At 51.1% G+C, this 20959-nt stretch overlaps 1 protein-coding gene across 2 annotated transcripts in view; it reads right to left on the bottom strand.

Moving 5' to 3' along the window:
- Nucleotides 1-4626: 4626 nt before the first annotated feature.
- Prrx2 (paired related homeobox 2) overlaps nt 4627-20959 on the bottom strand; it is a 34900-nt gene continuing 18567 nt past the window's right edge. Inside the window, exons 2-4 of one of the 2 annotated variants that reach the window (XM_028757161.1) lie at nt 7372-7546; nt 6268-6446; nt 4627-5087 (exon numbers count right to left, since the gene is read on the bottom strand). In XM_028757161.1, coding sequence (XP_028612994.1) covers nt 4952-5087; nt 6268-6446; nt 7372-7546 — 490 coding nt within the window. In that variant the 3' untranslated portion in view covers nt 4627-4951. Of the gene's footprint in view, nt 5088-6267; nt 6447-7371; nt 7560-20959 lie in introns of both variants that reach the window. The other variant, XM_028757160.1, reaches the window with a different exon arrangement.

A 20959-nucleotide genomic window follows, 5' to 3' on the forward strand; every position in this document is an offset into this window, starting at 1 on the left:
GTGTGTGTGTGTGTGTGTGTGTGTGTGTGTGTTTGCACACACACATTTGAGAACAGCGGCTCCCCTGGAGTTGGGTTCTGGAACTGAACAGGTCCTCTGTAAGAGCTGCACACACTCTGAACTGCTGCACTGTCTTTCCATCCCCACAGAGGGAGTATTTTGATTTCCCTCACTCTAGGCTCCTCCACAGTAACAACTGTTGAACATGTGACTTTGTTGGTAGAGAGCGTGTCTAGCCAGCATCCAACCCAGCACCTCCTGAGCTAGGCGCGCATGAAGTGCCTTGCTCAAGGCCCTGAGCCACACGCTATGGTCGTTTGCTGGTCTCTTTTTTTTTTCTTCAAGAATCTCTGTTTCTGTCTGTCTCTCCTTCCTTCCTTTCTTTCTTCCCTCCTTTCTTCCCTCCCTCCTTTCCTCTCTCCCTCCTTCCCTCCTTCCCTCTGTCCTTTGTCAGCTATAAGAAATAAAAGCAGACACACTGTTCTCTTTCCTTGGTCAAATAGGCAAAGCCAGGGGAGAATGGAGTCCAGGTCCTCCTGGGCTGGGCTGGGGCCTCAGGTGCCTTGACTTTATAGAAAGATGATAGCCTGGGTTGGGTGCCCAGGAAGCAGCCCACACAGATCTGCAGCCAGGCACAGCAGAGACAGCAGTGTTTAAATAGTTTTGGCTTTGCAGAGAGGGCAGCATGCCTCTCCCTCAGCTTCCCAGAGCAGCATGTGAAAACTATTAAGTCAGTTTATTTTTTCTAGAGTGCCAGAGTGGAAGTGACATTGACGTCCTCCTAGTCACCCGTGGGAACAGGGCCTCCAGCATTCTCCAAAGCTGGCATGTCTGGGGCCCACCTTGCAGACCCCCACTCAGTAGGACCCCATGTCCACAGCAGACAAGCCATCCTTCAGGGGTTTTTGTAGTATTTTGTCTCTGAGGACTATAAAGTTGGAAGTTGGCAGGCCTGGGAGTTGGGTGGGGTGGAGAGATGGCTCCCCAGTTAAGGACATTTGCTGCTCTTGCAGAGAACCCAGGTTCCCAGCCCCCCACATTAGGTAGCTCATGACTGCCTGGAACTCCAGTTCCCGGGGAACTGACGTCCTCTTCTGGCCTCCACGGGCACCTGCAGCTCCACCGTGCACACAGACAAGCAGGCAACATACAATGCATATAAATAAAAATAAATTTATCATGTCTACTTTTAGGCAGTGGTAGGGATGGAACCCAGGGCACTGTGCGCACTAGGCAAACAATCTACCAACAGAGCTACACCCAACCTCCCAATACCTTCTAAAGAAACACTGATGCCCAGGAGATGAGAAGATGGCTCAGTGGTTGAGTGCTTGCTGCTCTTTCAGAGGATGGGAGCTTGGTTCCCCGCATCTATATCAGGCAATTCACTCCAATGCCTGGGAATCTGATATCTGATGCCCTCTTCTGGCCTCTTTGGGCACTACACTCACATGTGGCACACACACGCGCGCACACACACACGCACACACACACACACACACACAAAGAAACAAAAACAAAATTTTAAAACCTCCAAATGATGCCCTTCTGAGTGTGGTGGTACATGTCCACCACTCAGGAAGGGAGTCAGGAGGATGTGGAGTTCAAGGTCACCCTGAACTTGCAGTATGCCCTTTGCATAAGAATAGCCTGTTTTAGGCTGTCTAAAGTGCTGTGCTTCTTAGAATGTGAGCTAGAGGCGCAGCTATGGGGAAGCCAGGCCACTGCAGTAAGCACATCTAGATAGGCGATGCCACTGTCATGAGTGGGCAGCCTCACCAACCAGTCACTCCTGGGCAGGTCATCATGATGGAAAGTGGCTGCCTTGCTTTTAGGGGTTGTCCTGGGATTTCTTTTAACAGAAAAGCTGTACTCTTCCTGGGGCTGTATAGGGCTGGGAAGCTTACCTTCCTTGTCTGCAGATACTCCTAGGGGATGACACTGGCTGGTGGCACATGGCCTCTGTCACTCTGTCTGTGAGTGGGGGTAAGCCTTTTACTGGCCTCAGCTGTCAGCTCTGTGCCAAGAGTCTGCCTAGGACCTGAGGGCTGTGGGTTTTTTTTTTTAATTTTTATTTAAGGCTAAAAACAATTTTTAAAAAATGTATAAGAATGTATATCTCCACATGCTGTTGAGGATGTGGAGAAAGAGGAACACTCCTCCATTGCTGGTGGGATTTTGCAAACTGGTATAACCATGCTGGAAATCAATCTGGCAGTTCCTCAGAAAACTGGAAATAGTTCTATCTGAAGACCCAGCTATACCACTCCTGTGCATATACCCAAAAGACGCCCCATCATACCACAAGGACACGTGCTCCACCATGTTCATAGTGGCCTTATTTATAATACCCAGAAGCTGGAAACAACCCAGATGTCCCTCAACCAAAGAATGGATATAGAAAATGTGGTTCATTTACACAATGGAATACTGTTCAGCTATTAAAAATGAGGACATTATGAATTTTGCAGGCAAAGGGATGGAACTAGAAAATATTATCCTGAGTGAGGTAACTCAGACCCAAAAGGACATGTATGGTATGTAATCACTGATAAGTGGATATTAGCCGGGCAGTGGTGGCACACACCTACACTAAGTACAGAACACCTAGGATACAATGCGCAGACTGGAAGAAGGGTAACAAGCAGAAAGGCCCAAGTGAGGAGGCTTCAATCCCACTTAGAAGGGGGAAGAAAATAATCACAGGAGGCAGAAGGAGGGAGGGACCTGGATGGCAGAGGGGAGGGCGAGGGGAAAGGGGAAGAGAATCAGGTATGGGGGAGGGCAGAAGAGAATCCCAGAGGGCCAGGAGAAAGGATGGGAATAAGCAGCCTAGGGGAGTGGGAGATGGGGGGACCCTCTAGAAAGTACCAGAGACTCTCAGGACTCAATAGGGATGATCTTAGCCAAAAAGCCAAACACTGGGGAAAGGCAACTTGAGGAGTCCACCTCCAGTAGATAGACAAGGCCTCAAGCAGAGGGACAGGGGTAACTAACCCACAGTCAAAATTCCTGACCCAAATAAAGAACTACAGGGACAAAACTGGAGAAGAGTCGGAAGGAAAGACAGTCCAATGACTGGCCCATTGGGATCCATCTCATGGCAGGACACCGAGGCCTGACACAATTACTGATGCTATGATGTGCTTACAGACAGGAGCCTGGCATGGCTGTCCTCTGAGAGACCCTACCAGCAATGACTGAGACAGAAGTAAATACTTACACCCAACCATTGGTCCCAAGTTGGAGATCCCTATGGTTGAATTAGGGGAAGGATTGAAGGAGCTGAAGGGGAGAGCGACCCCATAGGAAGACCAGCAGTCTCAAGTAACCCAGACCCCTGGGAGCTCCCAGAGACTGAGCCATCAACCAAGAGCATACATGGGCTGGTCCAAGGCCCCCAGCACAAATATAGCAGAGGTCTGCCTGGTCAGGCCACAGTGAGAGAAGATGTACTTAATCCCAGAGAGACTTGAGGCCCCTGGGAAGGCGGAGGCCTGGATGGGGAGCACCCTCTTGGAGGCAAGGGGGAAGAGAAATGGGATGAGGAACTGTGGGAAGAGGGGACCAGGAAGGGATCAACGACTGGAATGTGAATAAATAAAATAATTTAAAAAGAAAAGATTCTCTTTGCATATGCCAAATGAGTCCAGGTGCTCACAGAAGTCTGAAGGGTGTGTCGGGCCTCCTGGAGCTGGGCTACAGAGCAGCTCACCGTATGTTCTGGGAACTCAGCTCCTCTGGAAGAGCAGCAAGTGCTCTTAAATAGAGAGCCATCTTTCCAGCTATATGATGCTTAGTTTAAGTTATCAACTTGGTACAATGTGGAATCATCTAGGAAGAAAAGTCTCATGAGGGGTTGTTTGGATCAAGTTGGCTATGGCACACTCTCTGTGGCTGACTGTGTTATATTACATTAAATGATGCGAGAAGACTGACCATTGTGGGCAGCACTATTCCCTATGACCATTGTGGGCAGCACCATTCCCTATGCTTGGGATTTGGGGGGAGGGGACTATTGACTGGAATGTAGAGATGAGGCTAAGCACTAACACACATGTGGTTTCACTCTCTTAACTATGCATGTGACCAGCTGCTTCAAGATCCTGGCACCCTGACTTCTCCAGAGTGCTGGCTGTCTCCTGAGTTATGAGCTAATGTAAATCCTTTCTCCCTCAGTTGCCTTTTGCCAGCATATTATATCCTAGCAACTAGGAAAGAAACTACAGTGCCCTCCATGGATGCCACACTTCCTCACTCTCAGCAGCACGAATCTAACCCCTGCACCTCTCTCCACACTCTAGGAATGGTCTCCCCCTCCGCATCCTTGTGGAGACAAAGAGCTGTGCCCTGGCCACCATCCAGCAAGACTCCTCTAGGTGTCCCAGTGGGGCACAAAATGGGAAATGAAGCCTTCCCCTCCTCTGCCTGAGGACCACACTTGAAGCACTGTACAGGTGTGAAGGTAGAGAGCCCCACTGAGGCTGCTGCATGAGCCAGCCCAGGCCGAGTGTTGCCGGTAGACTTCTGCCTACCAGGAAGGCTATAACTCAGGCCACCCAGGTGCTGGCACCCTCTGGGAGCACCCATCTCCGGGAGCACCCGTCTTGCCCTTCTGAAGTCTCATGGAGCTTAAGAAAAAATGTTTTTATTCCTTAAAGACAAAAGCTTTTTGGTTTTAATACATAAGTGAGTTCTTTGGCGGACTCCAGCTCCGCCTTCTGGCCAGGCCACTCCAGGAGCCTTAGGCCACAATCTCAGCCACCATAGCCGTGACCTGTTCAACTGCCACTTCCAGTACCCAACAGGCCTCTGGAACTCAGGAAGCTGTGATGGAGAAAAGGCATGGGAGAGGCTGCCCAGATTGTCTGAGGACAGGGACAGACAAGGCTACTTCCTTTGCTGCGATCTGTCCTTGGGCCAGGGAGGAGGCTGAGCCCAGCACACACTGTCAGTTCACTGTAGGCACCTGGCTGTGGTGGAGGCTGAACTCTTTGGCCTTGAGGCGAAGGCTGGCGATGCTGTTGGCCATGTTGACTCCAGGAGTTGCAGGACTTGAACCTCCGGGGCTGTAGGGAGGCACTGAGCTGGGGAGACAGGAAACACAGGATCCCATTGGTGGATCTGACTAGTCCTACTTCCTCTGAAGATCTCAGGGTAGCCCTGGCCAGGGTTACAGGATTGGGGGAGGAGACAAGCATCCAGACGTAGTGCTGGGTCAAAAGAGCTTCCCCAGCCCACACCACTATAATCCCAACACCTCGGGTGCTGAGGATGGCCTAGGTTACTGTGTGGAATGTTCACCTTTTATTTATTGGCATTCCTCTCTGGATTGAGACCCTCCTGAGAGTGGGACATGTGCTTTGTCCCCTACTACTGCTCTGTGCCCAAGTGCTTCTGGATGAGGATAAGTCAGGGAAGGAGGTTGGAGACTTGGGGACCCCACAATACCCCTTCCCAGAAGCTCACAGCCCCTGGTGAGGAGACAACTCCTGGAGCTGTAAGATACGCTGGCCCAACTAGCATCCCCTCCTTCCTACCTTGGAGGGGGTCATGATTTTTAAAGAGTTATCTTATGTTTTATTTATGTGGATGAGTGTTTGCCTACATGTATGTCAGTATACCACATGAGTGCCTGGTCCTCATGGAGTCCAAAAGAGGGTGTCAGATCCTCTGGACCTGGAGTTACAGACAGTTGTGAGCTACCATGAGTGCTGGGAATGGAACACAGATCCTCCACAAGAGCATAACTACTGAGCCATCTTTCCAGCCCAAAGAAGCTTTGTCTGTCTGTCTGTCTGTCTGTCTGTCTGTCTATCTCAACAATCTTACTCCTCTGCATGACTCTGGGCCTTGCCAGGATCACAGGAAAGAAAGACTTGCCCTCAGTACTCCCAGACTGTGTTTCCCCGTCTAGAGGATGGACAGAGTGCCGGGTCTAGCTTGAAATTCTTCCTGCAGCCTTCTCGTTATCTCAGCATGGAGCCTACTTTGCTCTTCTCCAGGCAGGCCTGGCTTCCTCCGTCTCCACATGTGTGTGCAGACAGACATGCATATCAATGCTCATGTGGACACACACACGCTTATGATCCCACACATATGTGAGCACTCATATGCAGGCTCTTAAACATCCACCTGCACTGACATGTATACACACTCATCCGTACACCATCGAAACTCTTCAGTTCTCCAGAGAGGTGGCCTTAATGATCCCATGGGGGGGGGTGTCTAGCTGACCTGTTGATACAAAGGAGCCCCCATTCTTACCTGTAGGGGGATGATGCTGGCCAGGATAGATAATCTGGGCTCAGTGTGGTAGGTCGGGGGGCCACAGGCTGCTCAATGGCTGCCTCCTGGCCATAAGACTTGAGCAGTGAGGCAGAGCGGGTAGCCAGCATGGCACGTTCATTCCGGCGAAACTTGGCACGGCGGTTCTGGAACCAGACCTGAGAGGAAGAGCATGGCAAGCGGGAGCTGGCAGACTTTGAGGGGATCTACATCCTTGTGGATCTGGGAACAAGCTTGTGCTAGCCCAGACCTGAGCTGGTGGCTTCATTCTCTGACCCTCTCTTGCCTCTTCCTTTAGAATGGTGATGAGCTAAAGTGTCTACATTACGTGCTGGGAAATACGACACATGAAAACAAACCAACCCAATAGACCGGCGATCCTTCAGGTCCTGTGGTCACAAGGGGAGGTGGACACACAGAACAGAGCTTTCTCAAAAGCTTCCCACATGGCACTGCTCTAAGGTCCTAGCTGTGTGTGCATGTGCTATGTGCATGTGCACGTGTACATATGTGCCCACTCACACACATGGGCACGCGGCTGCCAGTGGCCGGTGATCAATATTGCATTCTTATTTCGTTCCACATTGTGTTTTTCTTTCTATTTGTTTTGTTGTGTTTTATTTTGTTGTGTTTTGTTTGTTCGTTTATTGAGAAAGAGTCTCACTGAGCCTGGAGCTTGCCTGTTCTAGGCTGGCTGCCAATGATCTCCCAGGATCCTCTTGTCTCCACACCTCCCCGGCACTGTGGGGTGCACACTGCCTCCTCAGCTTTTTACACGGGTGCTGGGGATCTGAACTCAGGTCCTCCTGCCATGGCAAGCACTTACCCATGTCTTCCAACCCCCTTTTCTACATTTGTACATAAACATCAGCTCCTTGAATCATAGCCTAGCCTGCACTGTAGCTGCATCTACTCATTTGCAGGGTTAGTCACAAGCTTCATGAGCTTTCCATCTGAACTTGCTTCTCCTGGCTCCAGTGCTCTGAGCCAACTGTCTCTACTGGCAAGTGCCTGTCCCTGGGCCAACAGTGGCCACCCGTCTGGATGTGGGCTCCATGGAGCCTCTGGATGGACACCACTTACTTGGACACGTGCCTCACTGAGGTTGACACGGCGAGCTAGCTCTTCACGCACGAAGGCGTCAGGGTAGTGTGTGCGCTCGAATACACGTTCCAGTGCCTGCAGCTGGCTGCTGTTGAACGTGGTCCGATTCCGACGCTGCTTCTTCTTTCGTTTGGTGGCGCTGCCACGGCTGGGGCTGGGACAATCACCTGAGGAAAGATGGAAGGTCAGTACAGTGGCTGCACTGTACACACAATGTCCCCTGTGCCACAAGGGGTCCCTGTGGCCCTGTCCAGGAACATCCATAGGCTCAGTCATCTGCTCTTTTTACACTGCCTTTCCTGAGTCTCCTTCTCCTTGGACCTAAGGGTTGGAACATATCCTCTTAGCTCACCTGCTGTCTTTGTCTGTCTATCTGCTCACCCACTCACCAGTCTGTCCCCCTAACAAGTATCCATTCCCCATATCCATCTATCCAGCCTCCTGATAATTTACCCATCCATCTACCTCTCCACGTATCCATGCATCATCCACCCATCCATCCATCACCCACCCACCTATCCATCCATCCATTCATCCATCCATCCACCCATCCACCCATCCATCCACCCATCCATCCACCCACCCATCTACTATCCATCCACTCATCTATCCACCCGTCCATCCACCCATCCATCCACCCATCCATCCACCCGTCCACCCACCCGTCCATCCACCCGTCCATCCACCCGTCCATCTACCCGTCCATCCACCCATCCATCCACCCATTCACCCACCCATCCATCCACTCATCCATCCACCCATCCATCCATCCACCCATCCACCCATCCATCCATCCACCCATCCATCCACCCATCCATCCACTCATCTACCCATTCATCCATTAATCCATTATTCGTTCATTTGAGACAGTGTCTTTTTCTGAACTAGACCTAGTCATATTTTGTGGCCTCAAATCCCAGGATCCACCTGTCTCCACCTGAACCCCTGTGCTGCAGCTACAGACAGGTCCCTGGCTTTTCACATGGGTGCTGGGGACCTGAACTCAGGCCCTCATGCTTACACAGCAGGGACTTTACCCACTGAGCCAACTCTCAGCTTCTAAACTGTGTGCTTTAAAAGCCAAGACACCATCACTTGCCACAATGCCATGTCCAGTTGACACAGGAAGGTGTGAAGCAGAGCCAAGGCCCGGGTTCCCCCATCCCATGCCCCATGGTTTAGAAGACTACGAAATACAAAATTTAAGAGCCAACAAGCACAGCGCCATGTCCCGTGCGCTCTGCGGCTTTGAGTGGTCTGTTTCACTCACTAATGTTCTGGAGTCTTCCAACTCCATTCTGCACACGTAACTCTGCTTTCCCTCCTGTCCCTTCCTCTTTTGCTCTAACCGTCCAGCGTTGAGTTCTCAAGTGTAATACAATATGTGTAGTATTTTCTCTCTCATCTAAGGACTTGGTTTGCACTACGCATGTTTTTCCCATGTAACAAACATTCTGGAGCTCATTTATTCAGTCAGTGAATGGAACCTAGCACTTAGTCCCTACACAACTCTGCTACAGACTGTTAAAGGGCCCTCAAGGTAGATACTTGCTGCATTTAGAGTCTTTGGAAGCTAGAAGAATATTCAATAAATTGCCCCGTTGTGAACATGAACTTCCAGATTTTGCTCTGCGTGTTTGCTGTAGATTCCTAGAGGTGAGAGTTCTGGCCAAGGAGTACGTGATGTGGCCCACCACTGCTGCGTGGGAGGCCCGAGTGTCTGCTCCTCAGCCATCGGAGCCGCCATCAGGCCGTCTTTGGGATTCTAATCCATATCTTGTGTTGCTTCAAAAACCCTGTGACTTAGTGGTAGCGCATGCCTGGCATGGGGAAGGCCCTGGGTTTCGTCCTTAACACTGCAGAAGAGAGACCATTAGTTTGGGGAGAAGGAAATGAAAAATGAGAGGCCAGCAAGAAAGCTCAGTGACTGAGGGGACCTATAGACAATCCTGAATTCAGTCCCCAGAACCACAAGGTGGGAGGAGAGAGCTGACTCCCTGAAAGATGTCCTCTGACCTTCACCACACACATTCACTGTACACCCCCCACACACACCATATATATATATATGTGTGTATGTGTATGTATATGTATGTATATGTAGGGGGTGGCAGTCGGGGGCAGTGTTTCTCTGTATAGTCCTGGCTTTCCTGGAACTCACTCTATAGACCAGGCTGATCTTGAACTCACAGAGATTCACCTGAGTGCTGGGATTAAAGCCCTGTGCTGAGGTATGCCCCTGCTTCCAGCCCCTGATGCCACTCTCAATCTCTTTACTCATTTCTTTATTTTCAGTCCTGGGGATGGAAGCAGGGCCTCACGCTGGGCAAGCACTCCACCACTGAGCTACAGCCCAGCCCTGCAGACATTTTTTCCTCACTGGTGCTACTTGGACTAACAGTAAGAGAAGCTGGACATGCAGCAGTGTGCTCCAGCACACCCACCAGCAACAGCGTGCCCCTCCACCCGCCCCCAGCTGTCCCCGTGTCCGGACATTGCATCGTCTGTTCGAAAATGGCAGCGGCAGCTAGGCTGAGGGACCCCAGTGTATCAGATGAGCAGGAGCTCACACTCAGCGTTTCCCCTCTTTGGGAAACACTTGCAGACATGTAAGGGGAGAGGCTGGGAATGCAGAATGGCTGGTGCAAGCTGGCCCCGTCACCTGTTCCCTCCCCCTGCTTCCTTGTCACTCCACACCCCTGTCTGGCCTTAGGAGAAAGGGCTAAGATGGATGAGTGTGCCTGGTGCCTGGGAATGTCCCCATTCCCCACCCCTATTCCACCCCTCCCTCCCCCACTCCACCCCTTGACAGGAAAGAAATCCTAAACCAAAATAACTAAGGCCTGGGTGCTGAAAGTCAGGTGGTGAACAAGAGCCCAGAAGCAGAGATGGAAGCCTCTGGAACGTGAGCCATCCCTAGAGCTGACTTCCGCCCTCCTTCAGGCAACACCACTTGGGCACACACCCAATGCAGGAGGCATTTCAGCCAAAAAAGGAAAGTTTTTTTGGGAAGTTTCTGAGCAATTGGAAACTGGGGGTGTTTAAATGAAAACCATTTTTTTCAGTTTTCGCCTCCCTAAGCTGTGGAGGGCCAGATATGCCGCCAGTGACTCACAGTAATGACTCTCAAGGCTCTCCCCTGATGCCAGCAGGGGTCCTCCAAGGGGCTTTAGCCATTGTCCCCCAGGGTCATGACAGACAGCAAGATGGTTGGATGCAGAACACTCCAGCAAAACCAGTCTAGGCCAGAAACAATCCTAGAACTTCTCATGGAAGCCCAGCATGGCGGTGAGGTGCGGAGTCACTTCATACTTGGAGAAAATGAGACTCTAGGCTCCCTCAGGTCTGTGTTTGGAGTTGGGACCATTGTCTGCTGAAAGACTTGGTAGCTCCATCCTTCTGGGGTCCCCTCTCATAGCTATCTCACTCCCAGGCTTGGTGACACTGTCTGGTCCAGCTCCAGAGCCTCCGCAACAGTCTTGAGCAGTGCCTTGCTAAAGGAAATCTTCCTGGGAACTTGGGGACAGCGGCTTGCTCTAGAACACAAACTGATATGAGTCCTCAGTGTGAGGGAACAGACAGCCATTGCTCAACAAATAGCTCTCCTGCTCTGTGTGACAGCCTGGTCCCCTGGCCCTCTCTAGTACAGTGGTGGATGGACCTGGGACTCAGCCACTACTGAGCCCAGGCAGTAGCCCCCAGAGGTCACAGCCTGGCCCAGTGAGGGCTGCTGTTTCTCCTGTCTGTTACAGGTTCCTGCTCTGCCTCCTGAGAACAGGGATTCCCTCTGGGCTCCATGCTTGGCTTCATGTATTTGAAAAATAAATAAATGCTCTCTGAGCCCCAGGCCATTGGCATCCATCCTGTCTCATCCGGGTGCCTTCTCCAAGGCTGATGCTCACTGGGTGGGCTGCCTCCCAGGAGAGCTGTGTGCAGTCTCCTTTGGTTCCCAGACCACTCTTTGCCCCCCTCCCATTAAATACAAAGGCAATGGCTGGCCCTATTATCACGTGTGATTAACACATTTAAAGATCATCATGAAAGACCACAAACTCAAAGTCAACCTTGACTACAGAGTGAGTTCAAGATCAGCCCACAGAAGCTCATGAGAATCCCACTCTAAAGGAAAAGAGGGGTTTAGGACGAGCTTCAGTGTTAGATTGCATGCTCGAACGGGGCCCTGGTTCCACCCCAAGAACAGACAATACAATAAAAGCAAAGGCACGTGCAAACAGAAAAAAAATCTACAAAGCCCAAATCACCCCGTTAGCATTCACTGCTCTGTGTTCTGTGGAGACTGGGTCAGAACCTTGAGAGGCTTGCTGAGGCCTTTGGTCTCTTATAATCCAAGTGACATTGTTCCCAATGACATCACAATGACATAGTGATGGACACACACGGCATTTATGTGGCCCAAAGGCACTGAGACCCAAAGGCATTTAAAAGCCCTGCTCACTGCCAAACATGCAAGTGTTCCTCTCCCCTTCCTATGCCCATGGCTTTTCTTAGTCCATGTAATGTAAGGGTCTAAATAGCTTGGAGGGAATTAGCTGAGAAGTCTTCAGAAGACAAATAAACTCAGCCTGTCCATCCACCCTTTCTCAAGAGCCATGGACACTGCAAACAGTCATTTGTGCCTGACCCCTGGGCTGTGGCAAGCTCCAACTCAAATAAATAACTTTTATTAATTACCATTCATTCTGACCAAAAAGGCTCCATCCCCCGTGATTTCTGCCAACACGATCAGAAAAATAAATCACTGGTCCCTGGGACCTTGACTCGGATTTAACAAATTAACAGGAGGCCTTTCTCAGAGGAGGGGGTGGGAAGCTACGTGAACAGTATGTAGTACGAATTACAGACAAGGATAGAACAGGCAGGGCCTGGGGGTGCCATAGAGTTCGGGACTTCGTTGAGGTTTCAGGAGTCCTTGGTAGAGACCATGGTTCCTTTGAAGGGTCCCTAGAGAAGAAAGCCACATCTTTCGCCCTGGGTGCTACAAATTGAGCAGGAAGGGGGAACGTTCCATTAGAAGGAAGAGGGCTAGTGGGTTGGGCGTGGCTCCACAGCCGTGTTACACAGGTGAAGCACTGGGATCCACCCCCACTACTACTTAAACCGGGTGTGGTTGTGCACACGGGCCACCCCAACATCAGGAAAGGAGAGGTCGGAGGGTCAGAAATTCAGGGTCATCCTGGGTTATAAGGTAAGTTTGGGGTCAGCCTGAATCGGTGAATCTTTGTCTCAAAAAAAAAAAAACAAACTAGAAGATAATAAGAAGGAGGGAAGAAAGGACTTCTGGTCAAGGAGGAAGGGGAGCCCTAGGCTAGGTCTCCAGCACACCACTAGAGTATGGTTTGGGCTTTCAACCACTCTGTCCCACGAGTCATAGCTACAAAGTGGGAACAGCAGGTCAAATCCTTTAACCCCACATCAGCCCTTCACTGGTGGCCCAGGGTACAATGTTACATGGGGAGAAACTGAGGCATGGTAGGTTAAGCAATAGGTTAAGGGGGGACAGGGATGCAGCCCTTGGCAGAGAACATCTGCGCACTATCCTCAAGCACAAAAAAAGAGCAGGTACACAAAAGTGGGCTCACAGGTCGGGGCTTCCAGGCACCAGTGGCAAGAGCCCCTCATGCCCCCAGGTTTATGGTTTCTCAGGCCTCAGCACACCAGAGCCAAGTGTTCCCGGTCACACAGTCATACAGTCAACTCAGTCTCCACTCCTGTGACTCTGCCTTCAGTCCTAAACTGTGGAAGGTGAGGCACCTGGCAGCAGCTGAAGTACATGGGGAACTGAGGAGGCTGAAGGGTGGAGGCTGCCTCAGCTCCAAATCCAGTCTGAGAAGGGGCTCATGGCTTCGGACTGGTTTTAATCTAAGGCTGATGGCCAATTGCCAATTTAGCAAAGGATTTACATTTAACAAGGGCTGGCATTGACTGCTAACTGCCTCCAGACCAGGACACAGAAGCCCAAAGGAGCCCTGGGGGTTTTCCTCTCCCCTGTGAGGCCTGGGGCCTCTCCAGAGTACAGGCAGCAGGAGGGTGAGCTGAAGCTGGACCAGACACCAGGGCTATCTAATTTCATGCTGGGTTTTGTTGTTTTTCTCTGTTTGCCTGTTTTGGGTAGGGTCTCAGGTGGTCCAGGATGGCCTCAAACTCAGTTTGTAACTAGGGCTAGACTTACAAACCTGTGAGCTACCATATCCAGCTTTTTTTTTTTTTTGGTCTGTCTGTCTGTCTGTTTGTTTTTGAGACAGGATCTCACTGTGCAGCCCTGGCTGTCCTGGAACTCACTCTGTAGACCAGGCTGGCCTTTAACTCAAAGATCTGCCTGCCTCAGTCTTACAAGTGTTGGCATTAAAGGCGTGTGCCACCACTGCCCAGCTTCAGTTATTTTGTTAACACCTACTTTACTTTTAAAGATGTGCATGTGTGTGTCATGTGTGTGAATGCCTGCAGAGACAAGGTGAGGATGTCTGAATCCTTGGAGCTGGAGTTACAGGGTACTGTGAGCCGATGGATATGGATGCTCAGACTGAACTCAGGTCCCCTGGGAGAGCAGTGAGCACTCTAACCGCCAAGCCGCTTCTCCAGCCCAGTGTTTTGCTTTGTTTGTCTTTTGAGAAGGGTCTTCCTCTAAAGCTCCAGACTGGCCTCAAACTCATGGCAATCCTCCTGCCTCACTCAGTGATTACAGGCACAAGGCATATGCCTGGATAGGCTTGGTTTGAGCAAATCCAAAGCCAGCTCTAGGTCCCATATTCCACAATTCATCTTCTAAAAGAAGACTCGGAGTCCAAAAGGGTCTTAGAGGTCAGTAAAGCCCCTTATTTGCAGATGGGGAAACTGAGGCATGGCTTGACCAAGGACTTTCCCCAAGAGAGTGGGGACCCCAAGCTCTGTTTTCCTGGACACTCAAGAACACAAAACTACACCATCCCAGTCTCTGTGCCAGAGATTCCTGGGGTGGGGGTTGCAGAAAGCTGAGTTATAGCCTGGCAATTGGGCCAGGGCCCGGCAGCCATCAAGACAATAAATGTCGCCCCTTCCAGAGCATCCAAGAAGGAGAAAAATTGGCCATTGAGTGTTGTGGGCTGAGAGACTCCCCTTCGAAGGTCCTGTATTCCTGCTGTCCTCTGGGACAGTGTTCCCACCTCCTCCTCAGGCAGCCAGGGCTTTCCTGGAAGCTTGCTGAGTGTGGGGATACATCCCAGACCATTCCCCCACCTCCTTTTCCCCAGGAAGACCTGTTTGCATTCCATCAAGAACAGGATCAAGAACCCCATCCAGATCCTCCCCAGGACCTACTCCCCAAACCCAGATTCTGTCCCCAAGACCCCTGTCCTTCTGGTCCTGCCCTAGTTAGGCCCACCCAGCTCTGTCATCCCACTCCAGGCTGGTGGGACCCACCCTCTGTGACCCTGACCGTTGGACAGCCCTGCCCTCCCAGAGGCCAAGCTCCAGAGTAGGACTGGAGGTTTCCATGACCCAGTTGTGAGTCCCTGCAAGGCGGAAAATTTGCTTTGCAAGCTTGGCCCAGCCCTGCCAGGCAAGGCTCCAAGGGCCTGCTCCAGACTCTGTGCCCCGCCTCCACAGCAGGGGCCTGTGGTCAGGACTGGACTGTTCCCCAGCCCCGTTTGGCTCTCACCTCCTCTCACTGCATTCTCGACGCTGGGTATGAGCCTTTCCTAGAACGTGGAAGGCCTCACTATTAAACCCAGTCTGCAGTATGGGATGGTGAGGATCAGAGAGGTAATGTAACAAACCCAAGCCACACAGCACTGGTATCTCCCAACTGAGCTACGTACGTCCCAGGCCTGACTCTGTCCACTCTTAAAGCAGCTTCCCAGCTGTGATCCAGGCCTTCCACAGCAGGGCTCACATTAAATCTTCCAGATTCTTCCAAGGGGCACCCATAGCATTGGATTCTACCAGTGCTATTTTCCTTGTCAAAACAAAACAAAACAAAACAAAATACCCAGCCTTTGAACAAAGTGTGGTGATGCATGCCTTTAGTCCCAGCCCTCAGGAGACAGAGGCAGGCAGATCTCTGTGAGTTTGAGAACAGCCTGGTTTACAGAGTGAGCGCCAGGACAGCCCAGGTTACACAGAGAGACAATGCCTCAAAGACCAAAAACAAAACAAAAAGAAGAAGAAGGAGGAGGAAAAAGAAGAAGAGGAGGAAGAAGAGGAGGAGGAGGAGGAGGAGGAGGAGGAGGAGGAGAACGAAGAGGAGGAGGAGGAAGAAGAGGAGGAGAAGGAGAAGGAGAAGGAGAAGGAGAAGGAGAAGGAGAAGGAGAAGGAGAAGGAGAAGGAGAAGGAGAAGGAGAAGGAGAAGGAGAAGGAGAAGGAGAAGGAGAAGGAGAAGGAGAAGATGAAGAAGAAGCCGCCACCGCCACTGGGACCGGGAAGACACTGAGTGGAGAAAATGGCTGCCGTGCCAAACATGAGAACTGAAGTTCAGATCACAGCACCCAGGTAGAAAGCTGCAAGTGACCTCTCATGGCTGTCACCCCAGGGCTGTAGAGAGCAGAGACAGGAGGATCTTCCAGCTCCAACCACTGGAGGATGAATTCTAACTGATTCAAGAGAAGTGTGAAAGCCAGTGTGTCTGCGCATGCCTGTGACTCAGAACTCAGGAGGTGGAGGCAGGAGAATTAAGAGTTCAAGGTCATCCTCAGCAATATATGGGGTTTGGAGCCAACCTGGGCTATATGAGGTCCTATCTCAAGACAAAACAAACTATGGCTTATCTATTATGAGTATTCACTCCTCTTCCAGAGAACCAGAATTTGGTTCCTAACACCCACTGGCAACTCACAGCTCCAGGGATGCCATGCCCTCTTCTGGTCTCTCTGGTTTTACTAGGGTGAGAGGGATGGCTCAGCAGGTAAGAGCACTTGTTACTCTTGTTTGCAGAGAGCCTGGGTTCGATTCCCAGCTCCTGCATGATGTCTCACAACCATTTTCCAGATTCCAGGCACTCCTGTGCCATCTTCTGGCCATCAGGCATGCACATGGACATACTCGCAGGCCAAACAGTCACACGTAAAATAAAATGAATAAACCTAAAAATGTTTAATTGGTTAATTACTAATTAAAAACAAAGAATGCAAACCTAACTCCTCCGATTGAAAACGGGCCGTGTCTCACAGCCTTAGTAGCCACCTGTGGCTAGGTTTGTGCAGGATAGACAAAGAAGTTTCCATTATTACAGAAAGCAATAGAAAGAGGGGTTCTTGAGACCAGATTCTCTCTCTCTCTCTCTCTCTCTCTCTCTCTCTCTCTCTCTCTCTCTCTCTCTCTCTCTCTCTGGTTTTTCGAGACAGGGTTTCTCTGTATAGCCCTGGCTGTCCTGGAACTCACTCTGTAGACCAGGCTGGCCTCGAACTCAGAAATCCGCCTGTCTCTGCCTCCCAAGTGCTGGGATTAAAGGCGTGTGCCACCACCGCCCGGCTCAGATTCTCTTTTTTAAGGATAAGGAATAATGAACAATAGCGGCCCCTGTCTTTATATCCCTCACCATGGTAAATATTTGTTGTTTGTTTCCTTTGCTTCCTGTCCTGTGTCCCTTGCCACACTGCTATCATGAATCTTATCACATATGTGAGACATCTCACCCTCACCCTTTTTTTTTTTTTTTTTTTGGTTATCAGGTCAGGACTCAGAGCAGACATTCCAGGTACAAGGTATATATCTGCTCAGGCTGTGTGCTACACAACTCCAGGACTGTCGCACCGATCAGCCCCTGTAGCCATGCAGTGGGTACCACATGTTCAAGTTCAATGGCTGCATTCAAGACCTGGCTTTGCCTGCCATCTCTGCCAGCTCTGTGAGTGCAGACCTTCGCTTTTCTGAGTCGCAGGCTCCTTACTAGGGATAAGGACCATGGTCTGTAAGGCATACTCACATGCCTGGCACCAAGGAGTGTATAGGTTTTATTCTGTCAATTTTTATCTTAACATCTCATGGAGTTGATTCAAGGTGACAAGGGGGACATCAGGCTTCTCAAAGCAATCGGCATAGAACTAGGCTGACGCAGGTGCCTGACACTCAGTCTCCACGCCACACCTGCCAGGTGTCCTCGCCTCTGCACAGTCCCTGCAATCGATGGCATGATTTCCCAGTGGGGACTTTGCTTAACCAGTCCATCCGCTCTCCATGGACACTTAGGATGCTTCAAGATTTTTCTCCTGTTAAAGAGAAAGCATTCCTTCCGTTGTCTTGTCAAGAAGAGTTGATAGGAGGCCTTCCATCCACATCCCTACCCCCAGCATTGTCTGATGGCCAGATGTTCAGAATGAGCTAGCTCACAGAAGTCTGAGGAGGAATCACTGAGCTCATTGGAGAAAATGCTGGATACTTGGGCTAACATGTGGGGTTCAAATCCCAGACTCACTCACTGCTGGGAGACTAGGAGTGAGTGTTCTGAGCTCCAGCCCAGTGAAAAGAACAGCAGGAATCCCTCCATCCACCGCCCAATACAAGGGGATGAATTCATATCCTTGCTGTTCTTAAACCAGTGCCTGGGACACAGAACTCTCTGTTGGCATAGTTATTTTCTAAAGGTGCTGTGAACACCTTTGTTCCTCCAAGTTGAGCAGCCATGATCTTACAAGGGAGGGGGCTGGGCTTGTTGGCTGTTGACAGTGCCTCAAGAAGGAATAAGGTCACTGGACCCTCACCCGAGTGGCCCAGCCTTTCCACCAGCCATTTGTATGCAATTTTGCAGTTTTGTATGCAATTTTGCAATTTTGCTCATGGCCCTGGGCCAGAGGCTCCGAAAGGTCAGAGAGTTTATAGGTTGGAGGAGATTAAGTGTGTGTGTCCTCCAACTATGAAGCTATGGGAAGCTATCATCTTTTCTGGGTGAAGACTTTCCAGAGTGGCTGTTTCGAGGTCCCCCGCACTTCCATAAGCAACCTTTCATGCTCTGTAAGTAAACCCAATACACTTATTGATTCCCCCAGGTGAACTTTGGTTTAATAATCTTATAAGGAAGGGGTAGGTGTTGCTTACATCTCCTCAAGGAAGAAATTCCAGAAATACATTTGCCATGCTTGTGCAAACTTAGGCAAGTTACTTTAATGGCCCTCTCTAAATGGCCGTTTCTAATGTGGAATTTGCAGAGAAAAAAGTGCCAGGAAGAGAGGTCTCACTCCTGGATGACTCTTAGCATCTCAGAGAGCAGCCCTCTTCACGGCTGAAGGAATGGAACACACTCACACACATACATACATACATACATACACATGTGGATGCTCACATACATACATGCACACACATACACACACGCACACGCACGCACAATGCACACACACACAAAAACACACACAATGCACACATATACACAAAGATACACACATGCATACATGTGCATACATACATCCACATGCACACACATACACACACAATGCACACATACACAAAAACACACACAATGCACACATAATGCATTCACATACACACATGCATATATGTGCATGTTCACATACATTCATACACACACATGCACGCACACATTTGCACACACGCATGCACATACACAGAGCGAGTCCACCAGCTTCACCAATTTCCTGAAGTTTGATGCTAAGCACCCAGTTCCCAGAGTCCCCCCAGACACAAATTGGATTCCATCTCTAAACCATCCTTCCCTCTCTGCCTCCACCACCTCTGCTCTTTGGACCTAAGTTTCTCTGGGAAGTGGGCCCATGAGTCCTCTAAGGTTTGGGGAGAGGTATAGGGGTTGCTGGAGTTCTTAGAGTTTGGACTGTCCCCTGCCCTGGATGCTTGACCCCTGCAAATGCCTGGAGCCAACAGCATCAAAAAGAAATTGGCCTGTTGGGTAGAGGTGGGCAGCCTTCCTTCCCCTCCTACATCAGAACCAGGGAGCTTGGAGTCTCTCAGGACTGGACCACTCTTTCCCAACCACTCACTGGAAAGGGATGCAAACCACTGCACTTCCCTCCCCTAAGAACCTCTTCTGTAGCTGGACTGGGTTGGCCTGGCCTCCCCGGAGATGAATTTTATCTGCATTGTTTTCTTCTCTCCTCTACCAACCTAGGATATAGTATCCCAGCGGATCACACTAGCGAGCCCTGGGAGCCCAGAGACCAGCATCCCAAAGCTGGAATGAGGACATCAGAGTGTGTCGCTGGGTCAAGCCTCAATGAGACCCCTTGTTCTGGTCTGGTGGGTGACAGACAAGCCATGGCAGAATCGGAGTTTCAAAGCCGCACCCCCTTCTCTCCTCCCCTTTCCAACTGGCGGCCCCTAAGATGACTCAGCTTTGAAACAGCTTATGCAGGACTTAAGCAAAACAAACTCTGGGGGCGTGAGGGTCTCCAGTCCTCCAGGAGCAGGAACGGTTCGAGGTTGGCTTTTGGGTCGCCCCTTCCCTCAGCCGGTCCCAGGTCCAGTTCTCGCCACTCTGGCCTGGGGTCGCAGGACCCGGGGGACCGCGCCCGCAGCCTCCTGCCATGTGCGCGCCAGGCCGAGCGTGCGAGCCGCCGGGGCGGCCAGGGCGGCGCCGCCACATCTGGTTCCAGGCGCGGCCCTGGCGCCGGCCTCGCCGCAGCCCCGCGGCCCAGACACCGTTAACAGCCCGGCGCGCCCCGCCCTGTCGCATCCCGGGTACCACCGTCATCATCCCCACCCCATCCCCACCGCCCAGAAAGGGAAACTGAGGCTGGGAGGGCAAATGGAGAAAAGGCACAGCATAGGAACTGGACTAGACCACATCTTTGGCTGTAAGACATCCAGTCACCCCAAAGTAAATGCCATGCAGCCCCTCTTTCTCCGGGACCCTTAGCCTCTGCGCCTAGAGGATGTGAGGTTTCCTGGGATGGTCCAGGATCTTGGGTGACCAAACACCATCCATTACCCAGCAGGGTCTCAGAGCACAACCAGGTTCCTAGGTGTTCCTGAGAGCTGTTCTGCCCTACAAAGGCCTTTCTGGCCATCAAAAGATGAGCCTAGTTGGTCTGGAGAGGAGACTCTGATTTTTAGGGGTATTCCCTCACACTCCAGTATCTGGTAATAGATTGCAGTGAGCTACACCAAGCTACTGAGTGGCACTCCTGGAGCCTCTGGCTCCTCCCAGTACACGTGTGCTTGCAAACTGCCAGGCTTTCTTGTCTCTGGGTCCTGCGATCCTTCTACAGAGGGGCTTTATAAGGAGGTGGGGCCACATCAAAGCCAGCACTCACCTTTTCCTGAGCTGCATAACTGGCAGAACAGAAGAACCTGGTCCCATTCATTCGCCCATAAATCCACTTGGGGTGCTTGCTCACCCAGGAATGAGAAAGTCTGGATTGTAGAACAAACCCAGTTTGCAAACTTCCGAGCAGGGAAGATGCTCACCGGTCGCAGTTTAATCCCCTGCCCTGAGACCCGTATGCACAGAGACATATTTTTTACTTCAGTTGAATTCACCTGCAGGTTGTGAGCTGGTCCGAGTCGTGTTCCCCTTGACTGATGCCCTAAGATGTGGGGCTGAGAGGGGGCATGGAGGCGCGCGCTTGTGTGTGCGTGTGCGTGCGTGCGTGTGCGTGCGTGTGTG

The sequence above is a fragment of the Grammomys surdaster genome, unplaced genomic scaffold, assembly GCF_004785775.1.
Source record: "Grammomys surdaster isolate TR1022 unplaced genomic scaffold, NIH_TR_1.0 126133, whole genome shotgun sequence".
Lineage (NCBI taxonomy): Eukaryota > Metazoa > Chordata > Mammalia > Rodentia > Muridae > Grammomys > Grammomys surdaster.